Source organism: Vicia villosa, linkage group LG5 (genome assembly GCF_029867415.1).
Source record: "Vicia villosa cultivar HV-30 ecotype Madison, WI linkage group LG5, Vvil1.0, whole genome shotgun sequence".
Classification (NCBI taxonomy): domain Eukaryota; kingdom Viridiplantae; phylum Streptophyta; class Magnoliopsida; order Fabales; family Fabaceae; genus Vicia; species Vicia villosa.
This window is the reverse complement of record NC_081184.1, coordinates 164,878,856-164,898,842: the sequence shown is the minus strand read 5'-3', so window position 1 is coordinate 164,898,842 and position 19,987 is coordinate 164,878,856. Positions and strand designations below refer to the sequence as shown.

The window sequence follows — 19,987 nt, the reverse complement described above, 5'->3', positions numbered from 1 at the left end:
GGTCTTCAAGAAAACTAAAAGTTATGGGTTTTTTTTATTTTTTTCATTAATTATTTTACTCATGCTTAAAAGAAAAAACAAACAATTTAGGCATTTAATTTAAGCTTTACCACATGTTTGTTGAACTTTTGCGTAAAAATCCAACAAAAACAGGGTGGCAGGGTAGGTTATTTATACACCTTCCACCCATGGGGTCATTTCTCATCTGATTATTTTCTGTCTTTATTTCTATGTAGTTAATTATGTACTAATTTCTTGTTAATATCATCACCAATGCTATTTATTCCTTTCTAAAAATCAAACTCTAGCAACAAAACCAATTATCACTGGGCTAATGAAATTGACATTTCGAGCAACAGGCCCATTCAAGTGGGACCCATTTCACGCACAGTGGGCCCACTTTTGCTTCCCATGGCCCACATAGATTCCACTATTCGTCTATTTTCAGTGACAACATAAGGTAAATGCTAGAATCTTCCCACCTTTCTTAACAACTAAGTTTATATTTTAATCTATACATTCAATCAAAATCTCAATCTTTCATTTCACATTTAATTAATTACTTATCAATAAACCTAAATCTATTTCAAACAGAAATCTACTTTTAATATAATAAAGTAACATACATATGAAATTCTCTCAATATCCCTTTAATCTTTCAATTTGAGGGTCATAATCGGGGACACAGCGGTAATTGCATAAACCTTAATTAATTTAATTAAAAAATATGTATCCCATAATCATTGCATTACTTTTCAGTTGTCCAAAATCTTTTCCATAATTAATATATCTCTCATGCTTTTGTAGAGGGTTGTGCAACGCTGCATGGAATAGAGCAAAACCATTTGCACGCTTTCTGTCATTTGCAGGCTCAAGAAAATTTCACGTTCTTCTATCATCCTTCTATATATATGATGGCTTTTCATTTCAAGCCCCCAAACCCTACATTTGGCTTATCTTCCTCTTCTGCTTTCGCCCATCAATATTAGCTTTTTATTTTTCATGTATGGATTGCGATACATCTCCTTCCATGCCACACTTTTAGTTGTTACTCTAAACGGCTATTGTTTTAATCTGTCTATTTTTCCATTTCTGCAGAATATGAGTCGTAAATTTGACTGCATAAGAGACATCAGCGACAGGAAGGAAACATGGAGACTGGCTGTTCGAATTATTGATGTATGGAGCGTTGTTAACAGTAAGGGTGCTGAACATCTGGAGATGGTTATCATGGTTGCTGCGGTATAAGAAATTCGTTTTCGTTTAATGTTCCATTTTTTCATTATTAGCAATGCAATGACTGCGATTAACCATAGTTTACAATACATATGTTGTTAGGGTGATCGAATTCAAGTTTTGATTAGGGCTGATCATACAGATAAGTGGAAACCAAGAATTCAAGAGAATATGACTTGCATAATCAACAACGGGACTGTATTTGATAACGATTTCCAGTGGAAGCTGTGTGACCATTCAAAGAAATTCGTGTTCCTTGGTGGTACGACCATGAAACAAATGGATTACAAAATATGCCTCCTCTGAAGTATTATTTCAAAAAGTTTTGCGAAATCAATGCTGGAAAATGTCATCTTAACAGGCTTGAAGGTAGAAAAAAATATTAAGCACCCTTTTATTCTTATAAGGATCCATTTACTTATAACATTTGCCATACTTGATCTCTTTTGCAGATATTATAGGCGTTGTACATGAGATAAACAATATGCAATCAAACACTCCAGGAAAGAAGACATTTGTGGCCCTCAGTATCAAAGATTTGAGGTACATTTGTTACCATTAATCCTCTTTCAGTATGTATTTTTCGATTATTATGATTCAAAGTAGATCTTTCTTAACCCAGTTATTTGTTTAAAATTTCAGCGGCGACATCATTAACTGCACCTTATGGGAGAGCTATGGTATTAAGTTTTTGGAATATTATAATGATCCAACAAACACGGGTGCTATCGTCATCATACTAACCCATGCAATGATCAAGGATTCTCAGGGTTTGCTTTTATTTTATTTTTTTCTGCTGTTGCCTTATCACATTTTTTTCAACTATGTTGTAATCTTTTTTTTTTCTTCAATCAGTATCCAATGCATGAGTGGTTCAAAGCTGCTAATCAACGAAGACATCCAGGAGATTTCTGAGTTTTTGTCAAAGTATTTACATTAGGCAGTCTTTTGTTTTCAATTAGTTTTTTCATTTTGATTCCAAATTATATCATGGATTTATTATAATATTCCTAGGTTGCCTGCAAATGAACAATCCAAAAGCCATCGCAATCTGCCAAATCCATGTCTCTTTGGTCTGGTGGATCCCAGTTTACAACACTTGAAAAATTTGTTCATAAGGCAAAGTGCATTCCTTTGGGTCAATTCTGCAAAATCAACAAGTATGACTCTTAAATTCGTAAATGATTTTTCAAGTTGTTAACAAGTATCTATATCTATCTGTAATGCTTTATTTTTATTTTTAGGACATGTTATGTGTTACTGTTGGAACTACCACGAAATTTTATGTATCCAAGCATGGTTGGTTTTACTATGGATGCACAAAGTGCTCTGTGAAAGCTACTGATTTGAACAATCCATACCGAGTGTGTGTGTGGCGGAAAATGTTCACAAACCTATACCAAGGTTGTTTTTTGTAAATATTTCTTTTTATGACCTTTGAATCCTTTTTGTCTAACATCACTCAATTAAACCTGTATGTATTTATGTAATAGGTACAAAGTTGATATATATGTTTATGACGGTGAATCAAAGTTTCGGTTTGTATTTTGGGATGCCGAATGTGAGCAGATCATAGGACAATCTGCTGATAGCATGCATAAATCAATGTTAGAGTATGTTAATAATCTATTTTTTTTGTAAAATAGTATAATATATGATTTCTAACATTTTTTTTTTTCAACTTTAGAATGGTGAAGATGATCCCCATGGTTTATCCTGACGAGCTTGACATGTTGTTGGATAAGAAATGGCTTTGAGAGCTAAAGTTCAGCCAACCTTTGGGCAAGCATCTGTTTGGAAGTTTTCTTATGATGAAGAATTTGTTAGTCAAATTCAAAAGGATTATATTGCTGATGAGGTTTTTCAGTTTATAGTAATCTGCTTGAATATCTTAAATTATTTGAAATCCATAGCATATTAATAATATCCTATTTTGTAATACAGGCTCATAGTCTTCCTGCCATTCCAAATGCTGTTGCTGATCATGTTGATACTTCCATTGTATGTTATTTGTTACTTGCACTGTTTTCATGCAAAACATGTATTTCTTACATATTTTAATAAATCTGTTTACTACATGATCAGGAGTCCTTATCTGCATTTGGAGAAAATGATCCTGACAAGAGTTTTGGCCAATACCCCATCAAAGAGTGTTTCTCATGGTGTTGATGCTGAAGAATCTGATTGTCAGCTTTTAGGACTTACACAATATTCAGGAACCAAGCCACCCAAAAAAGTGAAGATTGAGGCAAATGCTTGAAGACTTCATCAACTTTTTTATTTTATGCATGCCATCACAAAACTGTTGGAACTTATAATCCTGTGGTTAATGTTTTTTGGTTGTTAAATTTAAGGGATGTATTGTTTTATTTACTTTGTGGTACTGCATTTTCTACCAACAAAGCTTTCACTCTTGGACAACATGTACTATCTGTATTCAAGCATTTTATTTCAATTTCGAGATTGCCATGGAATTATTTTGTTCAATTTTAATCAATGTTATATTCTGGATTTAGTTTTTATGACATAATTGTGGGTTGTATTCATTCAAAAATATATCTTAGATGTTATACATTTATACATTTTTGCACAATCCAATTATACTTTTACTTAATCATATTAGTTTACATAATATGATTGTAATATATGCTGCAGGTAAGAATCTATATATTTTATTTACAAAATCATAATAACTAATTTATACAAGTTTAGTTTGAAACATGTTTTGATCTTGCATATTTAGGGTTCTTTTTAAATATTTTATGAATTACTAAATCATGATCCTATTAATATAATCAAAAACAGTTATGCACATGCACATCAACCAATATATATGTAGACAACATAGATGTTATACATTTATACATTTTTGCACAATCCAATTATACTTTTACTTAATCATATTAGTTTACATAATATGATTGTAATATATGCTGCAGGTAAGAATCTATATATTTTATTTACAAAATCATAATAACTAAATTATGCAAATTTAGTTATAAACATGTTTTGATCTTGCATATTTAGGGTTCTTTTTAAATATTTTATGAATTACTAAATCATGATCCTATTAATATATTCAAAAACAGTTATGCATATCAACCAATATAACTTTTGCTATTCCATTATTTCTTAGACTAAACTTATAATAGTTTTTATTTATTCATGAAATATTTTCAAGAACTCCATTTTTGCACTATAGACACTTACTCACTCATTTCAGTTATGACATGCTTTGGGAAACTACACAAGTTAAGTTTGTTTCACACATAAACTATTATCATTGCTTTTCTATCATGCATTGGATGTTTAATGACACTTAACGTGTAATAAAGTATAATGATAATCATTACAATATCAAAACTAAATTGGCCTTGAAAGAGATTAATTTATGACTATGCTAAGCGTGCAGATGAAAGTAAAGGACCAAACAAAGGCATCATTGATAATATCTACTCCTACTGTAATTATTACATATCCATATAACTTAAACCTACATATATATGACCTTATGTTCCCATCAAGTATTTCTCTGAAAATCTGTATAATCAAACTAAAAAACCAGAAATATGGATGGTCTGAATCAAAAGGCTCTTGAAGATAAATGGTTTAGCAGTGTGTTAAGCAAAAAAAGATCAGCAGAAGCAAGACTTCATCGTAAACGTCAACTTCAATCCAAGAGAGCAAAGAAGTACAATGGACTGCAGAAGGAGAATGTAGGCAAAACTACCCCAATTAGTAGTCATGATAATGCTCATGCAAGAATTCCATTTTCTACCATCTCTCAGAACATTCCAAGTTCCAGCAATTCGGTTATAACAACTTTGCAGAAAACTCATGCTTCCTCGGTGATCAGTAATCTTGCAAATTCGTTGAATAAAAAACGTCCAAGGGTGGTTACATGCAGAAACATCAATATGACAGGGACGAATTTAAAGAATAGATTTGATAACGTTGTTGGTGAACGTGGTTCTACATCTTCAAAAAACTCTCCCTTACATACTACTGAAATCAATGAACTTTTTGGAGATGACAACGAAGAGGAAAATATGCATGATGATTCGTCTGAGAGTATGGTTTATTTATGGTAATGTACATTCTTGATTAATTTAAACACTTAACAAATTTCTAATTATTTTGCATGTATCATTTTCCATAGGTTGGAGTTCAGATGACAGCATGGTTATGGACGAAGATGAAGAAGATATGGACAATCAAGCTGTAGTAGTCAATGCACTACCATCAGGTTTTTTAACAATAATTTGATCATTGTCAGTACATTTCTATTATTAAACATCCTTTCATCTGTTAACTTAGTTGTGCATTCATTTAGGAGATTTTTACGACATAGGTGATCCAGTGTTTGAATGTCCAAAATGTGGTGCAAACATGTGGTATTTAGAAAGGAAGACCAAGTGTCGGCAAACATTAAGTCCTAAGTTCACGATGTGTTGCGGTGATGGTAAAGTTCAAATTCCTTTATTGAGAGAACCTCCACCGGTGTTACAGAAACTGCTGTTTGACCAAACAAACCCTGAATCAAAACTATTTCAACAACAAATACGTCTTTTCAACATGATGTTTGCATTTACGTCTCCGGGTGCTAAAATGGACAACCGTTTTAATAATGGTAGAGGTCCTCCAAATTACCGAATTCAAGGACAATCATGTCATCGTATAGGTAGCATGTTACCATTGCCAGGACAAAACCCCCGATTTGCACAACTCTATATATATGATACTGAACATGAAATACAGCATAGATTAAACGGATTCAAGTATGTTTATCAATTCCTTCGTGTATTTATTTTTCGATGTTTTATGCGATATGAACCATGTACCATTGATTAGTTTTCATTCTTTGCAGGACAAAAGAAGGAATAGATATTGACATAGTGAAAAAACTCTCTTCTATGTTGTATCAACACAATGTTCATGCCCAGAGTTTTAAGATGGCAAGGGATATACTTTCAGAAGGCAATGTTTCTGACCTAAAGCTCCGTCTTATTTCCGAGCGGCGCACCGATGGGAGAATTTATAATCAACCAACTGTTTCTGAAGTTGCTGCTCTAATTGTTGGTGATGTTGACACTGCTGAGAAGAGGGACATAATAATGCACAAACAGACTGGACAACTTCAAAGAATAGATGAATATCATACATCATATTTGGGATTTCAATATCCATTGCTTTTCCCCTATGGCGAAGATGGTTACAGGCCGAACATTAGACACCGTAGTCAAGATTCCAACAATCGGCGTAACTCAGAATCAATGACTGGAGTAGCCGACAATGAGGATGTTCCGTGGGAGGAAGCAAATAAAAGAAATAGGCTCACAATTAGAGAGTGGTTTGCATTTCGTATTCAAGCCAGAAAGGATGAGGCCCAAACAGTTATCAGATCAAGAAGGTTATTTCAACAGTTTTTGGTTGATGGTTATACAATGATGGAATCTGAGAGACTTCGATGGTTAAGAAAAAATCAATCTAAACTTAGAGTTGGAAAGTATAACTATCTCACAGATATCAGAACCAATGGACATACCGATGGTGCAAACACAGGGAAAAGAGTTGTCCTTCCATCGTCCTATGTTGGTAGTCGCAGATACATGGATCAACTTTACTTTGGATGGAATGGCAATATGTAGTTATGTTGGATTTCCCGATCTATTCATAACGTTTACGTGTAATCCAAACTGGCCGGAATTGAAACGTGTACTTGCTCCTAATAATTTGACACCAGCAGATCGGGCCTGACCTCATAGCAAGAGTATTTAAGATGAAATTCGATGAGTTTACTGTCAGATTTGACTAAAAAAAAGTTGTATGGGCAAAGTTCTTGCCTGTAAGTATTGATTCATCTCAAAACTGATCATACGTTAATTTTATTCTTAACCATCATTATTCATACTTTTTTTTTCTGTTGTAGATATGTACACAATTGAGTTTCAGAAGAGAGGCCTTCCCCACGCTCATATTTTGATATTTCTACATCCATCCAGCAAATATCCAACACCTGCTGATATTGACCGTATTATATCTGCCGAAATTCCAAACAAGGACACCGACGGAGACTTATATAATTTGGTAAAAAGTCACATGATACACGGACCTTGCGGAAACGCAAACCGGCTTTCGCAATGCATGAAGGATGGTAAATGTTCCAAATACTTTCCTAAAGACTTTCGGGCTGAGACGGTTGTCGATCAAGATGGTTATCCGGTTTACAGAAGAAGGGACAACGGTCACACTGTCATTAGGAATGGTATAGAGGTTGACAATAGATTTGTTGTTCCTTACAATGCAAAATTGTTGTTGAAGTTCAGAACTCATATTAATATGGAATGGTGCAATCAAAGCACATCCATAAAATATTTGTTTAAATACATCAACAAAGGCTATGATCGAATAACAGCTGCAATTGTTATGAATGAAAATGGATGTCCTATTGAGCGTCAAGATATTGATGAAATCAAGCAGTATATTGACTGTAGGTATGTTTCTCCCAGTGAAGCATCCTGGAGGATTTATGGTTTCCCCATTCATGGAAGGAGACCAGCTGTGGAGAGATTACACTTCCATTGCGAAGGTCAACATTCAGTCTACTATACTGACATCAGCAATGTTTCCAATGTCCTTGATAAACCAAGCGTAACTGAATCGATGTTTACGGCATGGTTTGAAGCTAATCAGAAATACACCGAAGCTCAACAGTTAACTTATAGCAATTTTGTTTCAAAGTTTGTATATGTCAAAAAGAAAAGAGAGTGGAAACCCAGGCAGAGGGGTTACACAATTGGCAGGTTAATTTGGGTTCCTCCAACTACAGGAGAATTGTACTTTCTCAGAATGATGCTTACACATGTCAAGGGCCCTCGAAATTATTCAGAACTGAAAATAGTTAACAACGTCAAATACGATACTTTCCGTGATGCATGTTTTGCAATGGGATTTATTGGGGATGATCGTGAATTTATAGCTGCTATTTCAGAGGCATTTCAGTGGGGTTCTGGCCACTATTTAAGATTGCTTTTTGTCCACATGTTGTTGTCAAGTAGCATTAACAGACCAAGGCATGTGTGGAGCAAAACAAGGGATCTTCTATCTGATGGAATTCTTTACTCTCAGCAGACTATTGCCAACAACAGAGGTAACATTTTATTGAAAAAATGAATTAGATATAAACTTCATTAACTTCATTTTTTAAATAATTCTTTTGCAAACTTCTGTCAAATAGGTTTGAGGTTGTCAGAACAAGAAATATACAATCTAACTTTGATTGAGATAGAAAAGTTACTACAACGTAACCGTAAGAGCCTGAGCGACTTTCCTGGGATGCCAAAACCACAAGGATATGTTCCCGAAGAATTTGGCAACAAGCTTATTTACGAAGAGCGGAACTACAATCCCGATGAACAACTTCAAGAATTTAACATGCTGTATCAGAATCTCACAGGTTTCTTCACTGTCCATTTGAAATCTGTTATAAATGTAAAACCAAATTAACAATAGCATAGCATAGTATCTTATGATTGTTTAAGAATAATTTCCTAATTACCAACAGATGAACAGAGGGATGTATTTAAGAAAATCATGATGGCCGTGAACAACCAGAATGGAGGCGTGTTCTTTCTTTATGGTTACGGCGGTACAGGCAAAACCTATATGTGGAGAACACTAGCTTCTTATATAAGATCAAAGAAACAAATATGTCTGACAGTTGCTTCTTCTGGGATTGCCTCACTATTACTTCCAGGTGGCCGGACGGCGCATTCTAAATTCAAAATTCCGATTCCCACGCTTGAATCTTCGACATGCGACATTAACAAAGGGAGCGATAGAGGTGATCTACTAAAACTATCAAAGTTGATAATCTGGGACGAGGCTCCAATGTGTCACAAATTTTGTTTTGAGGCATTGGATAAAACTATGAAGGATATCATGGGTGGATCCAAAGCATCAAATAAAATATTTGGAGGTAAGGTAATAGTCTTTGGCGGTGATTTCAGGCAAATTCTTCCAGTGATTCCAAGAGGCAGCCGCTCGGATATAGTTCATGCTACAATCAATTCATCATACATATGGGATCACTGCAAGGTTTTGAAACTCACAAAGAATATGCGACTACAGCAGTCGGCAAATACCACCAGTTCCGCAGAGTTAAGACAATTCTCAGATTGGATTTTAACTGTTGGAGATGGGAAGATATCAGAACCAAATGATGGTTACGCAGAGATCGACGTTCCTAAAGATCTGTTGATCTCTAATTTTGATGATCCCCTTCAGGCAATATTTGAATACACCTATCCAAATTTTGCCGTTAATTACAATAATGTGGATTTTCTACAGTCAAGGGCAATATTAGCTGGAACCATAGAGACTGTTGATCAAATCAATCAGTATATTTTAGAATTTGTTCCCGGTAATCAACATTTTTTTATAATATTGCGTTTTGTATTTTATTTTTTCATGCCCAATATTATTTACAACAACAAATAACATTGTCAACCCGCAGGTCAAGAGAAAGAGTATTTAAGCTCGGATTCAGTTGATACAACAGACGGTGACGGCAATGAATCTTTTGATGTGTTAACTCCAGAGTTTTTGAATGCCTTGCAAACTTCCGGTGTCCCCAATCATAAAATCAAATTGAAGATCGGTACACCAATAATGCTGCTCAGGAATATTGACCAAGCAGAAGGCCTTTGCAATGGAACACGTCTCATTGTTACCAAATTGGCCGATCATGTTATAGAAGCAAAAATTATTTCTGGAAAGAACATTGGTGGTATTGTATACATTGCACGAATGGATATAACTCCGACTCAATCACCATGGCCCTTCCGAATGACCAGAAGACAGTTTCCTATAATGGTATGCTACGCTATGACAATCAACAAATCTCAAGGTCAATCTTTAGATTTCGTCGGTATATATTTGCCAAGAAGCGTGTTCAGTCATGGTCAATTTTATGTGGCAGTATCAAGAGTGAAGAGCAAAAAGGGTCTAAAGATTTTAATTCACGACAAAGACAAACAACCATTGTCGGCGACGACGAATGTCGTTTTCAAAGAAGTCTTTGAAAATTTATAATTGGACAATTAAATGTTCCATTCAATTAGTATTTTGACATTTTAAACGCCATGCACGTTAATCATTTAAAGTTCTGGAGATTCTAATGAAGATCTTGAAGGATACTATGATTTTTTCGTAGATGCACAATATTTTTTTTTGTATGGGCAATATATAGTATATGCAACTCATGGATATATATTTTTTGCAATTCACACATTCTTCAATTATATATCATTAGGAACAAATGCCATAAAGAAACAGAAACATGCTCTAAAAGAATTACATCATAAAAAGATCCCCTTTTTAATAAAACAGCTCCACCAAACAATATAAAACTGTAATTCTTTTTAAGACTAAATCACTTTGTTACCATACAGTATAGCATTTGCAACATCATTCATAGAAATAAACAGAGGTAAAACTAAATCGCAGTCAACATAAATTCCATATTCTTAAACAAACACCATTCACAACACAAAGTCTAAAAATAAAAAACATCCAACCCAACACAAACTATAAAGATAACAAACAACCAACCCAACACATTACCTTCGTATTAAATCATACCAGCAACATCAATTCCTGTTCACTAACCGAACAAACATCAGATCTGAAAATGGAATCATTGAGAATTCCAGCACGTCTCCTGATTTAAGTTTTTTCTCTCTTGCAAAAGAGTACCATCCAACCCCAATATGTATTTCATACTCATTCCTTCTGGCCCTAAGAATTTCGCACTGATATCCTTTTCCATCAACAAGATCTACCATCCTTATTGCATTCTGCGTCTTTCCAAAGCACGTCTTCGATATTTCCATAGGAACATTCTGCAGATTTTACAACATGCATGATATGTACATGAGCTTTACAAATATATACATAAATACATTAAATTTTTCAAGATATTTACCAGTGCATTTTGTCCATGCATGTTTGATTCTGTGACATGCTTCCTCCACTTTACTTCACCACTATAATCAGCAATGCATTCCTCTTCAGTAAGAAATCCATGGTTTATGAGATTTTTTAACATTTTATCTTGCTCTTCGTCGAACTCTTTAATGATTTGACGTGCCCACTCAAGGGAGTCTCTTTCCGGATCACTTAAACATTATATACAACAGTACAATTATTCTACAAATTATAACAAAATTTTTCGAATATAACTATTCATTGTTTTTTTTTTTGTTGTTAAGAACAACAGTCATATTAGAACAGATCTAACAAAAACCTTTAATAAATACTAAGTTATCAACTATACATCCCCAATTGAGATCAATTTTTCAGTGCATGCAAAACTAGAGAAGTCTGAAATTTTTTTATGTAAGAAGAAATTTTCTTTAAGCATGCATTTTACACTTACCTGCTGGAAGGAGAAGGAACAAATGGTACCCCCCACTTCACCATTTTCCAAAGTGTTAATGATAATAGAGCAAGATTTTATCATTTATCAAAAACTTCCTATATATGCCCTTAGGTATACACTTACAGTTTGGGCCGTGAAAATTGATGGGCCTTTATTCTATAGGACATAAAAACCAAAGACAATTTAAAATAATATTCATCATTACACTTTGTAACATGTATATATATATTGTAAACCATACATCATTACTTTTTTAAATTTTGTTATATATGTTTCAATATATTTCCTTTTTTATTCGCAGTACAAAATAAATTAATTCATTTATTTTTTTTTTATTATTAATAACATATATTTAAATATCTAATAGAGTATGGACTTATGTTTTTTTGAAATATTTTTCACTTTCTTAACAGATACAGAAAAAAATGAATTCATATTCTAAATGACAGCATTCTAACAAAATAATAGTTTTGATTTTACAAACATATGGATTCACCGATTCACAATAAAGTTAGGTGCCAAAATAGTCATCCATAACATATAAATATACTTATATATACCATAACAGCAGAATTATAAAAAAGATGCAACCAATAGAAGTTAAACAAAAAACATAGTTGAGTTTTCATAGAGTTAAGGAACACTGCAGTCACAGTTCAAAACAAAATTCCATCCAACAAAAACATTTAAATTCCCCCATACATAAGGGAAGAAGAGTTTATACTGAAAACACTTAATAAACATAATGGTTAACAAGTTCTTCCACAAATTTCCAAGACCCATCATTTCTTCTTCATCGTAACATAAATGAAACTACCATGTCGGGCCAATTGACAGGTAAGTTTGTCACCTCTCTTGAACCCTTTGGCCTTCACGTATGCGTACCAGCCTTTGGTCATGTATTTCTCAGATGGACTTGGAACCCCGTTACGATATGCCGTCTTCACAGTACACTTGAATTGTTGATACAGATCACAATCTCTAATGGTTACCTCATTCTGATTTCTTGCCAAGCAGTCTAATGCTATCTGCTTAGGGAAATGCTGCAACAACACAGAGATTCCATTGATCAAACACTTGACATAGTGAAGAATTAAAATACAAGGTAAATTTCGAGCATGCTTACCTGGACATTATCCTTCTTTACTTTTGAATTCTTAATAGCAATATCCCAGCAGTAAGTCGGCTTTCCCCCCCACATCCTTATCCTAACATTTGATACATTTTTGCCCTTCCGTGCAAGTTTCACAGTACTTTTCGTTTTCCCATCTGCATCAGCTCTTTTGTTGGCAGTCCTGCACTCAGCCTGCATATTTGTACTCTTACAAAGGACACTTGCTTTGTTTCCAACTGTTTTCTCAACAACAGTGTTGGAGTTCTCAGTGGTTTTGCTATTTGGTTGATTATCATTCCCAGAGACAAGGGGGACATCATTTTGTTCAACCTTAACATCCCTTATAATAACAGCTGTGTTGACGACATTGGAAACAACTACAGGGGCATTCTTTGAAGTTTCTGCAAATGTAACAGATTTCTTTGATTTTGTCTTATCTTTTCTAACAGACCTGGCACAAGATTTTTTTTCAGAACCATCTGCAACCTCATTCACGAGTTTCTCTATCTCAATCAATGCAGTCTCCTCACTGGAAGAGCAGTTGTAACTCCGTTAGGACGTTTTGAAGGAAAAAATAAACAATAATAATCCTAAGTCTTACTTAAATAAGCTTAAAATTTCAAGATTAAGAACTTGAAAACAGATATAAGATGACAATCTGGAACGATAACGAAAACTATTACAAAATAATGAGTAACACTAACAGCCTAACAAAGATAAGTCAGACTTTCACAATATTCCGAAACGGGAACTTCAGAAATAGTAAGGGTTATACTCCATTTACATCATTTTCTAAAACTCACACAAAACCATTTTTATCATTCAGATTTAATCAAAAAACCCTAAACCCTAAATAAATCGGGGCTGGAAAAAATAAAAACAACCCAAATAGAGGAGGAAATAATGTTTCTGACCTCATGACACCATCATCGTCGTCTGATATCCACCCATGCGTTGGCTTTCGTCCACCTCTAACCGTCTTCATTTCTTAGTATGTTGAGAAGAAATGCCTTTTTTTTTTTGCTAAACAAGAGGAATGAAATCAGTAAAACTGATGTGATGTGAATAGTTCAAAATATATCATGACTATACCTTGCACGCTTCAGTTTCCCCAGACTTTTTCAATAAATGACACCTATTTAACCAATCATAACTGTTCCCTATTAACCACGGTGTAACCAAATCAATTAATAAACATTTGGAACAACGCTTTGCATTTGTAACTAAAAAAATGCATTCATGTTATCAGTATCCGTTAACCTCAAATATACATGCACACAATACTTTTTCTATCTTCACCCATACCATGCATTGTTTTTTATATTTTTTATATCCTATTTTTTGTTTGTTTTTTATTACCTACTCTTTACCATATTTGCCGGAATTCTAAACAGCAAAAAAGTTGAAAAGAATTTTTTTTTTTATACCTATATAGTAGAATCAATTTTTTATGGCCAATTATTACATGCTATCCACTAATTTTAAATAAACTGTTAGTTAATTTCATCAAATTGAATAGCAAAATAAATTTAATCAGAGCCAGAGATTAAGTCACATATTATTTTATAAATACTTGAATATATCATTTTTTAAATTATTATATATATGTTAGAGCAAAAATTGTTGATCAAATATTTTGAAGTTGTTTTTTTTCACTTAGGTAAGTATTATGAATAAATAAATAATTTTTTTAAAAATACTATACATATTTTAAATAAACTGTTAGTTAATTTCATCAAATTGAATAGCAAAATAAATTTTATCAGAGCCAGAGATTAAGTCACATATTATTTTATAAATACTTGAATATATCATTTTTTAAATTATTATATATATGTTAGAGCAAAAATTGTTGATCAAATATTTTGAAGTTGTTTTTTTTCACTTAGGTAAGTATTAGGAATAAATAAATAATTTTTTTAAAAATACTATACATATTTTTAAACACTTAATATTCTATTAAAAAAAGTATAAATAATCTTAAACATTTAATGTTTTTAAAAAAATACCATACATTTACAAAGCTTTCACATGCTTTTCTTATCTTCAATTTTATTATTACCAATTATATTGTACTGCAAATTTTGATACAGAATCTACTTTCATGTAATGGTATCTTTATTTTTACTTTATATACTATATATCATTAACACTTTGATCCTATTAACCCACACATGAAACACAATTTAAACAAATCTGAAAGCATAGCTACATTACAATAACAACACCAATTAAACTAAAGTAAACCATGCTAATAATCATTTAAATGTTAAAGCATCTGTCCAAATCATATAACCATGATATTGGAATTACATAAAAGGTTATCAAACCATTGACTGTTAAAGTTCAGATACAGAATATCAAAATAACATAAAAAAAGTTCCAAACATTACATTAAACTTGATAGATTTAAAACAAAAGAACCCAACAACATCATTCAAAACAAACTGCTCCTATTCCAAACTGCAAAACCACTTCATCCAGTCTAGCCATCAACACCTAAACCTGCATTACACAACAATAACAATTTCACAAAATTACCAGTAGCATACGGTACAACAAACAAATCATTCAATATAGATATTACAATAGTTTATGTGTCTACAGAGATGTTCCTAACCATTGTTTCAAGGTTCTTCACCAAATCTGCCCATTTAATCCAGTCACTGTAATACAGAAGAGAAAAATAGAGTTATTGCGTGGAATGACAACAAACTCATCTACCCTAATATCATCTTCTTTCAATACAGTCTTTGAATAAAAATGACATACCTTTCACTTTCAAACACGATCCTACCAAGATACACTGAGCTGGATATCTCAACCATTCTCGGATTTATCTGCAGTCCTACACTTCCCATAACATCAGCCACAAATTGAATGTCTTCTAATAAAGCAAAACGCAAACCAGCCCTAATCTCCTGATGCTTCCCCGCCCATTTTATTCCAATCATCTCATTCTGCCACAACATTCCTATGTTCTTAACCTTACTGTCCCTTTCCCAGCCGCATGCAACATTGTTGATTGCATTCAAAGCCCATTCAGTGTATAGTCTGGTAATCCGCTGTTTCTTCGCTCTCAACCTCATTCGGAGTTGCCTGGATCTATGCTTCATCCTTCGCTTCATCGCGAATCTTTCGACAGGGTCCTCAACGACAAGAAATTTCAGTGACCTAAATAACAAACAAACATCTAATAGATTCAGAATCCACAAAAAAACAATCGAAATAAATAGATTGGATTAATAGAAGAAGATCAACCACCTGCATGCTTTGACGACTTGTGAGAAACTAGCCATTTTTTCTTCCAACTTTCCGATTTACTGTTCGCCCTTTCTTACTTGGAGTGTTAAAGATTTTGGAAGTGAAAGGTATGAGTGCTTCTATCACCATATATACAAAAACCTACTACCTATTAGACTTCTCTGTAGTAGGTAATCGTGCAAGAGTTTTGGAAACTGGAGAAATCCACTTTTTCTGTGCATGTAGAACTAAATACAATCAACTCTTTTTAAGAGCAATAATTAGTTCCACGTTATTAATATATGACTAAATTTTCCAATTGTGTGGAAAAAATAACACATTTATGTCTGTTTATTTATTTTTTTCTCTTTCATAAGTAATAACAATTGTTCATACTTATTTATTCGTTTATTTTTTAAATGTTGAGAAAAAAAAAACAAAATGGTGGTATTATATAAAGTATTAATTCCTACAAAAAAAAAATCATAATACTGATACTAACTATATCAATTAATTCGAAATATTTAATATTGAATTAATTTTTTTTATATACATTTTTTTTTGATTATTGTTTATATACATACAATGAAAAGTTTTTTTAAATTTATTAATTAACCATAACAATATTATATGTTTTTTTGATCGTTAAACCGACTTTACGTGACCCGTGCGGGCGCACGGGTCCTTTACTAGTTTTTTATACAATAATATGTGAAATTTTTATGGGATATATGAATATCGTATAGATGGATCTTTTAGATAATGGTCGGTTGAAATTATTGGTAAATTTAATCTCTCAAACCTAAAGAAAATATAGTAGAATCTATTTATATTATAATACTTCATAATAAAGAAAAGTTGTAATTCTCAAAATTACAAAAACATCCTTTGGTTATCTTAGTCTAAATCAATAATTTGAGGATAAAAAAAAAAATTGTTGATTTTTCCAACTCAGTTTTCACTTTCCAACTCAATTTTCACTTTTCAACTCACTTTTCACTTTTTATTTTTTCACCTTTTATTTTTTTTACTTTTCACTTTTTATTACTTTATTATTACTATTTCTAATAAATTATTAATCAAAATATTTCAAATAAAAAAATTATTATGATCTTTTTAAATAATTGTTAATTTACATTTAAAATAGTATTTTATTTTTAAAAATTAATTTTAGTAATTGAATATTAATATATAATTTGAAATAATTTTTATTTTAAAATATAATATTTTTTTAAAAAAAATAATTTTAGTTTAAAAAAATTATTTCAATTAAAATAAACTTGAAAAGGTGTTTTATTGGATAAAAAATAAAAATGTGTGTCACTTATCATTAACTTTAATTTATATGATTCAAAATATTATTATATTAATATATATCATTAATGAAATTTATACATTTAAAATAATTTTTGCACAATTAAATATTAAAAAAGTTATTTGTTATTGATGTCATTTCACAAATATATGTTATCAATGTAAATAGGAGAAATATATATATATATATATATATATATATATATATATATATATATATATATATATATATATATATATATAGGGCATATCATATGAGAATGCATTTTTTATATGAGAATGTGAGAATGAATCTGAACCATTCGATTTTAAAATAAATGGTGGAGATTACATAGGGAAGTGGGTATTTTTGATAACATATTCATATAAAGAAGGCATTCTCATATAAAGAAGGCATTCTTATATGATATGCCCTATATATATATATATATATATATATATATATATATATATATATATATATATATATATATATATATATATATATATATATATATATAAAATATATATGTGTGTGTGTGTGGTGGTCGTTTTCTTTACCTCCCCGTTTCACTTGGGAGGACGGCACGCTAGACCCTTCACGCGAAATTTGGAAGGAGAATGCGCCCGTGGTGGGATGAATTTTGTTTCAGTTCTTCCTACGATATCACACGAACTTTCTTATTGGTCCTACGAGTAGGAAAGGGAAAAAAAGATCTCAACTAAACCCTAAGAGTTTGCTAAGTGTGGGGATTTACACCTAGACTAGAAATTCTGGAGTCCGGGGGGTCGGTTATACATAGGGAAGTGTTTAAACACCCTACATATCTGTAGTACTCTACAGGAACCTTCTCTGTGTCATTGTGATTGTGTTTACTGCTAATGATTGGGAAAGTTTCTCCTTTGTGTTAGGAGAAGGAATTGAATTGAATAAAAGAAAGACAGACAAACAAACTGACTATTTTTTGGTATTTTATTAGCTCGCTGAGATTCCTTGTGAACCTCATGCCTACATATCCCTAGTGGAAGTCAGAGCTTAATGTAGTTCGGGGAACTAACTAGGGAAATTACTTGTTTTTGGTGCCTTGCTTGAAGCTCAAGGTTGAAGCTTGGAATTAAATCTCTGTTTACAGTAAAGAGACATGAAATCATCTTTACAGAGAGGTATTAGTACTATTCTACCACAAACATTTTAAAGAGTGACAGAATAACTGAATTCATTTCATTCAAGAGGGGGACCTTACTTGTGTATGTGCAAGTATACCAGTCAAATGCCTCTTCAATGAAAGAAAGTTGCTCATCCAAATTAGGGAAAGTTACCACATGTCTGGGTTTTACTGCCAGCTCATGCCTTTCAAAATCCTAAATGGGAGACTTGATTAAAATTGAAATTGAAATGAAATGTTTGTTTGTTTGAATGTGGTAGAGTAGTAAAAATATCTCTCTATAGAGATAAGCTATGTCTATCTACTTATAAAAGATTTGACTTTAGCTGGCTTGTATGAGGCCCAAGCTTGAGGCTTTTTGATTGATTTATTAATTATTATTGACTCTGGGAGATGACTCCATTGGGGATTAATTACAGGGTATTTTTGTGTTCTGTACGAAGCCCAGAATTGAGGCTGACTCTACTGAGGGAGACTCTATTTATGTGCCTTGTACAAAGTCCAAGGTTGTGGCTAACTGTTGAGGATAATTGAATTTTTGAGACTCTATTTTATGTGCCTTGTACAAAGCCCAAGGTTGTGGCTGACTCTAGCTAGGAAAAAAACATTATTTTCTGCCCTGTACAAAGCCCAAGGTTGTGGCTGACTCTTAAATAAACTGAGTATGGATGACTCTATGGGGAAAAGATCCTAGGTGTTAGGAATCTTTGACACATGAAAATATGGTTTATCTGCCTTGTACAAAGCCCAAGGTTGTGGCTACTGAATGATGAAGAACTCACTGGGGAGACTCTATTATCTGCCTTGTACAATGCCCAAGGTTGAGGTTGACTCTTGACAGGGGAGTTTTATTGTTTGGTGCCTTGTATGAAGCCCAAGGTTGAGGCTAACTATTTTTGTTGGTTTTGACTCTACTGAGGAGATTTTATTTATTGAAAGACTGTTTTTCTTTGGAAGCTAACCCTTTCCAGGGATTTTGACTCAGCTGGTGAATTTGCCTGTTAAAAGACTGACTTTATCATGTTTTTTGGAGGCTGACCCTTTCCAGGGGTTTTGACTCTTTTGGGGAAATTATCTCCTAAGAGAATGAATCTTTATTCTTTGACATTTTTATCAATTAACTTTGGAGGCTGACCCTTTCCAGGGGTTTTATTGAAATGAAGGAATGATTTTAATTGACTTTGGAGGCTAACCCTTTCCAGGGAAAAAAATGAAAGAATGTGTGGAAGCTAACCCTTTCCAGGGATTTTTATTGAAATGATTGGCAGAAAGATTATCTAATGGAGACTTCTTGTTTAAAGCCCAAGATGAAGGCTGACACATGCTGAGGAGAAAATAAACATAGATCCTAGACTCTGCTAAGGAGGATTGATGAAGATCAGGGTGACAGAGACTGTCCATGTCTCTCATTCCAAAAGGTGTGCTCAATGCAAAATTGAGACAAACTTGGCTTGTTTAAAGTCTGGTTTAAATTGGAAGAAACTCACCAGGGTA

At 32.8% G+C, this 19,987-nt stretch overlaps 2 protein-coding genes across 2 annotated transcripts; one reads left to right on the top strand and one right to left on the bottom strand.

Moving 5' to 3' along the window:
- Positions 1-7,062: 7,062 nt before the first annotated feature.
- On the top strand, positions 7,063-10,329 carry LOC131605940 (uncharacterized). The gene is made up of 5 exons (XM_058878227.1): positions 7,063-7,081; positions 7,166-8,386; positions 8,474-8,692; positions 8,801-9,658; positions 9,752-10,329. The coding sequence occupies exons 1-5, from the start codon at positions 7,063-7,065 to the stop codon at positions 10,327-10,329; spliced, it is 2,895 nt and encodes a 964-aa protein (XP_058734210.1).
- Positions 10,330-15,078: 4,749 nt separating this feature from the next.
- On the bottom strand, positions 15,079-16,335 carry LOC131608085 (uncharacterized). The gene is made up of 4 exons (XM_058880023.1): positions 16,056-16,335; positions 15,564-15,965; positions 15,412-15,457; positions 15,079-15,296 (listed from the first exon to the last, which is right to left on the bottom strand). Exons 1-4 carry the CDS (start codon positions 16,088-16,090, stop codon positions 15,291-15,293), a joined length of 489 nt encoding a protein of 162 aa, XP_058736006.1. The 5' UTR covers positions 16,091-16,335; the 3' UTR covers positions 15,079-15,290.
- Between the last annotated feature and the right edge of the window lie 3,652 nt (positions 16,336-19,987).

Coding starts and splice junctions, on each gene's coding strand:
- LOC131605940 (XM_058878227.1), top strand. Junction 8,387..8,473: donor GACTATTGCCAACAACAGAG/GTAACATTTTAT, acceptor TCTGTCAAATAG/GTTTGAGGTTGTCAGAACAA. Junction 9,659..9,751: donor TATTTTAGAATTTGTTCCCG/GTAATCAACATT, acceptor GTCAACCCGCAG/GTCAAGAGAAAGAGTATTTA.
- LOC131608085 (XM_058880023.1), bottom strand. CDS start 16,090: ATGGCTAGTTTCTCACAAGTCGTCAAAGCATGCAG. Junction 15,966..16,055: donor CAAGTCGTCAAAGCATGCAG/GTGGTTGATCTT, acceptor TTTGTTATTTAG/GTCACTGAAATTTCTTGTCG. Junction 15,458..15,563: donor ATCGTGTTTGAAAGTGAAAG/GTATGTCATTTT, acceptor TCTGTATTACAG/TGACTGGATTAAATGGGCAG.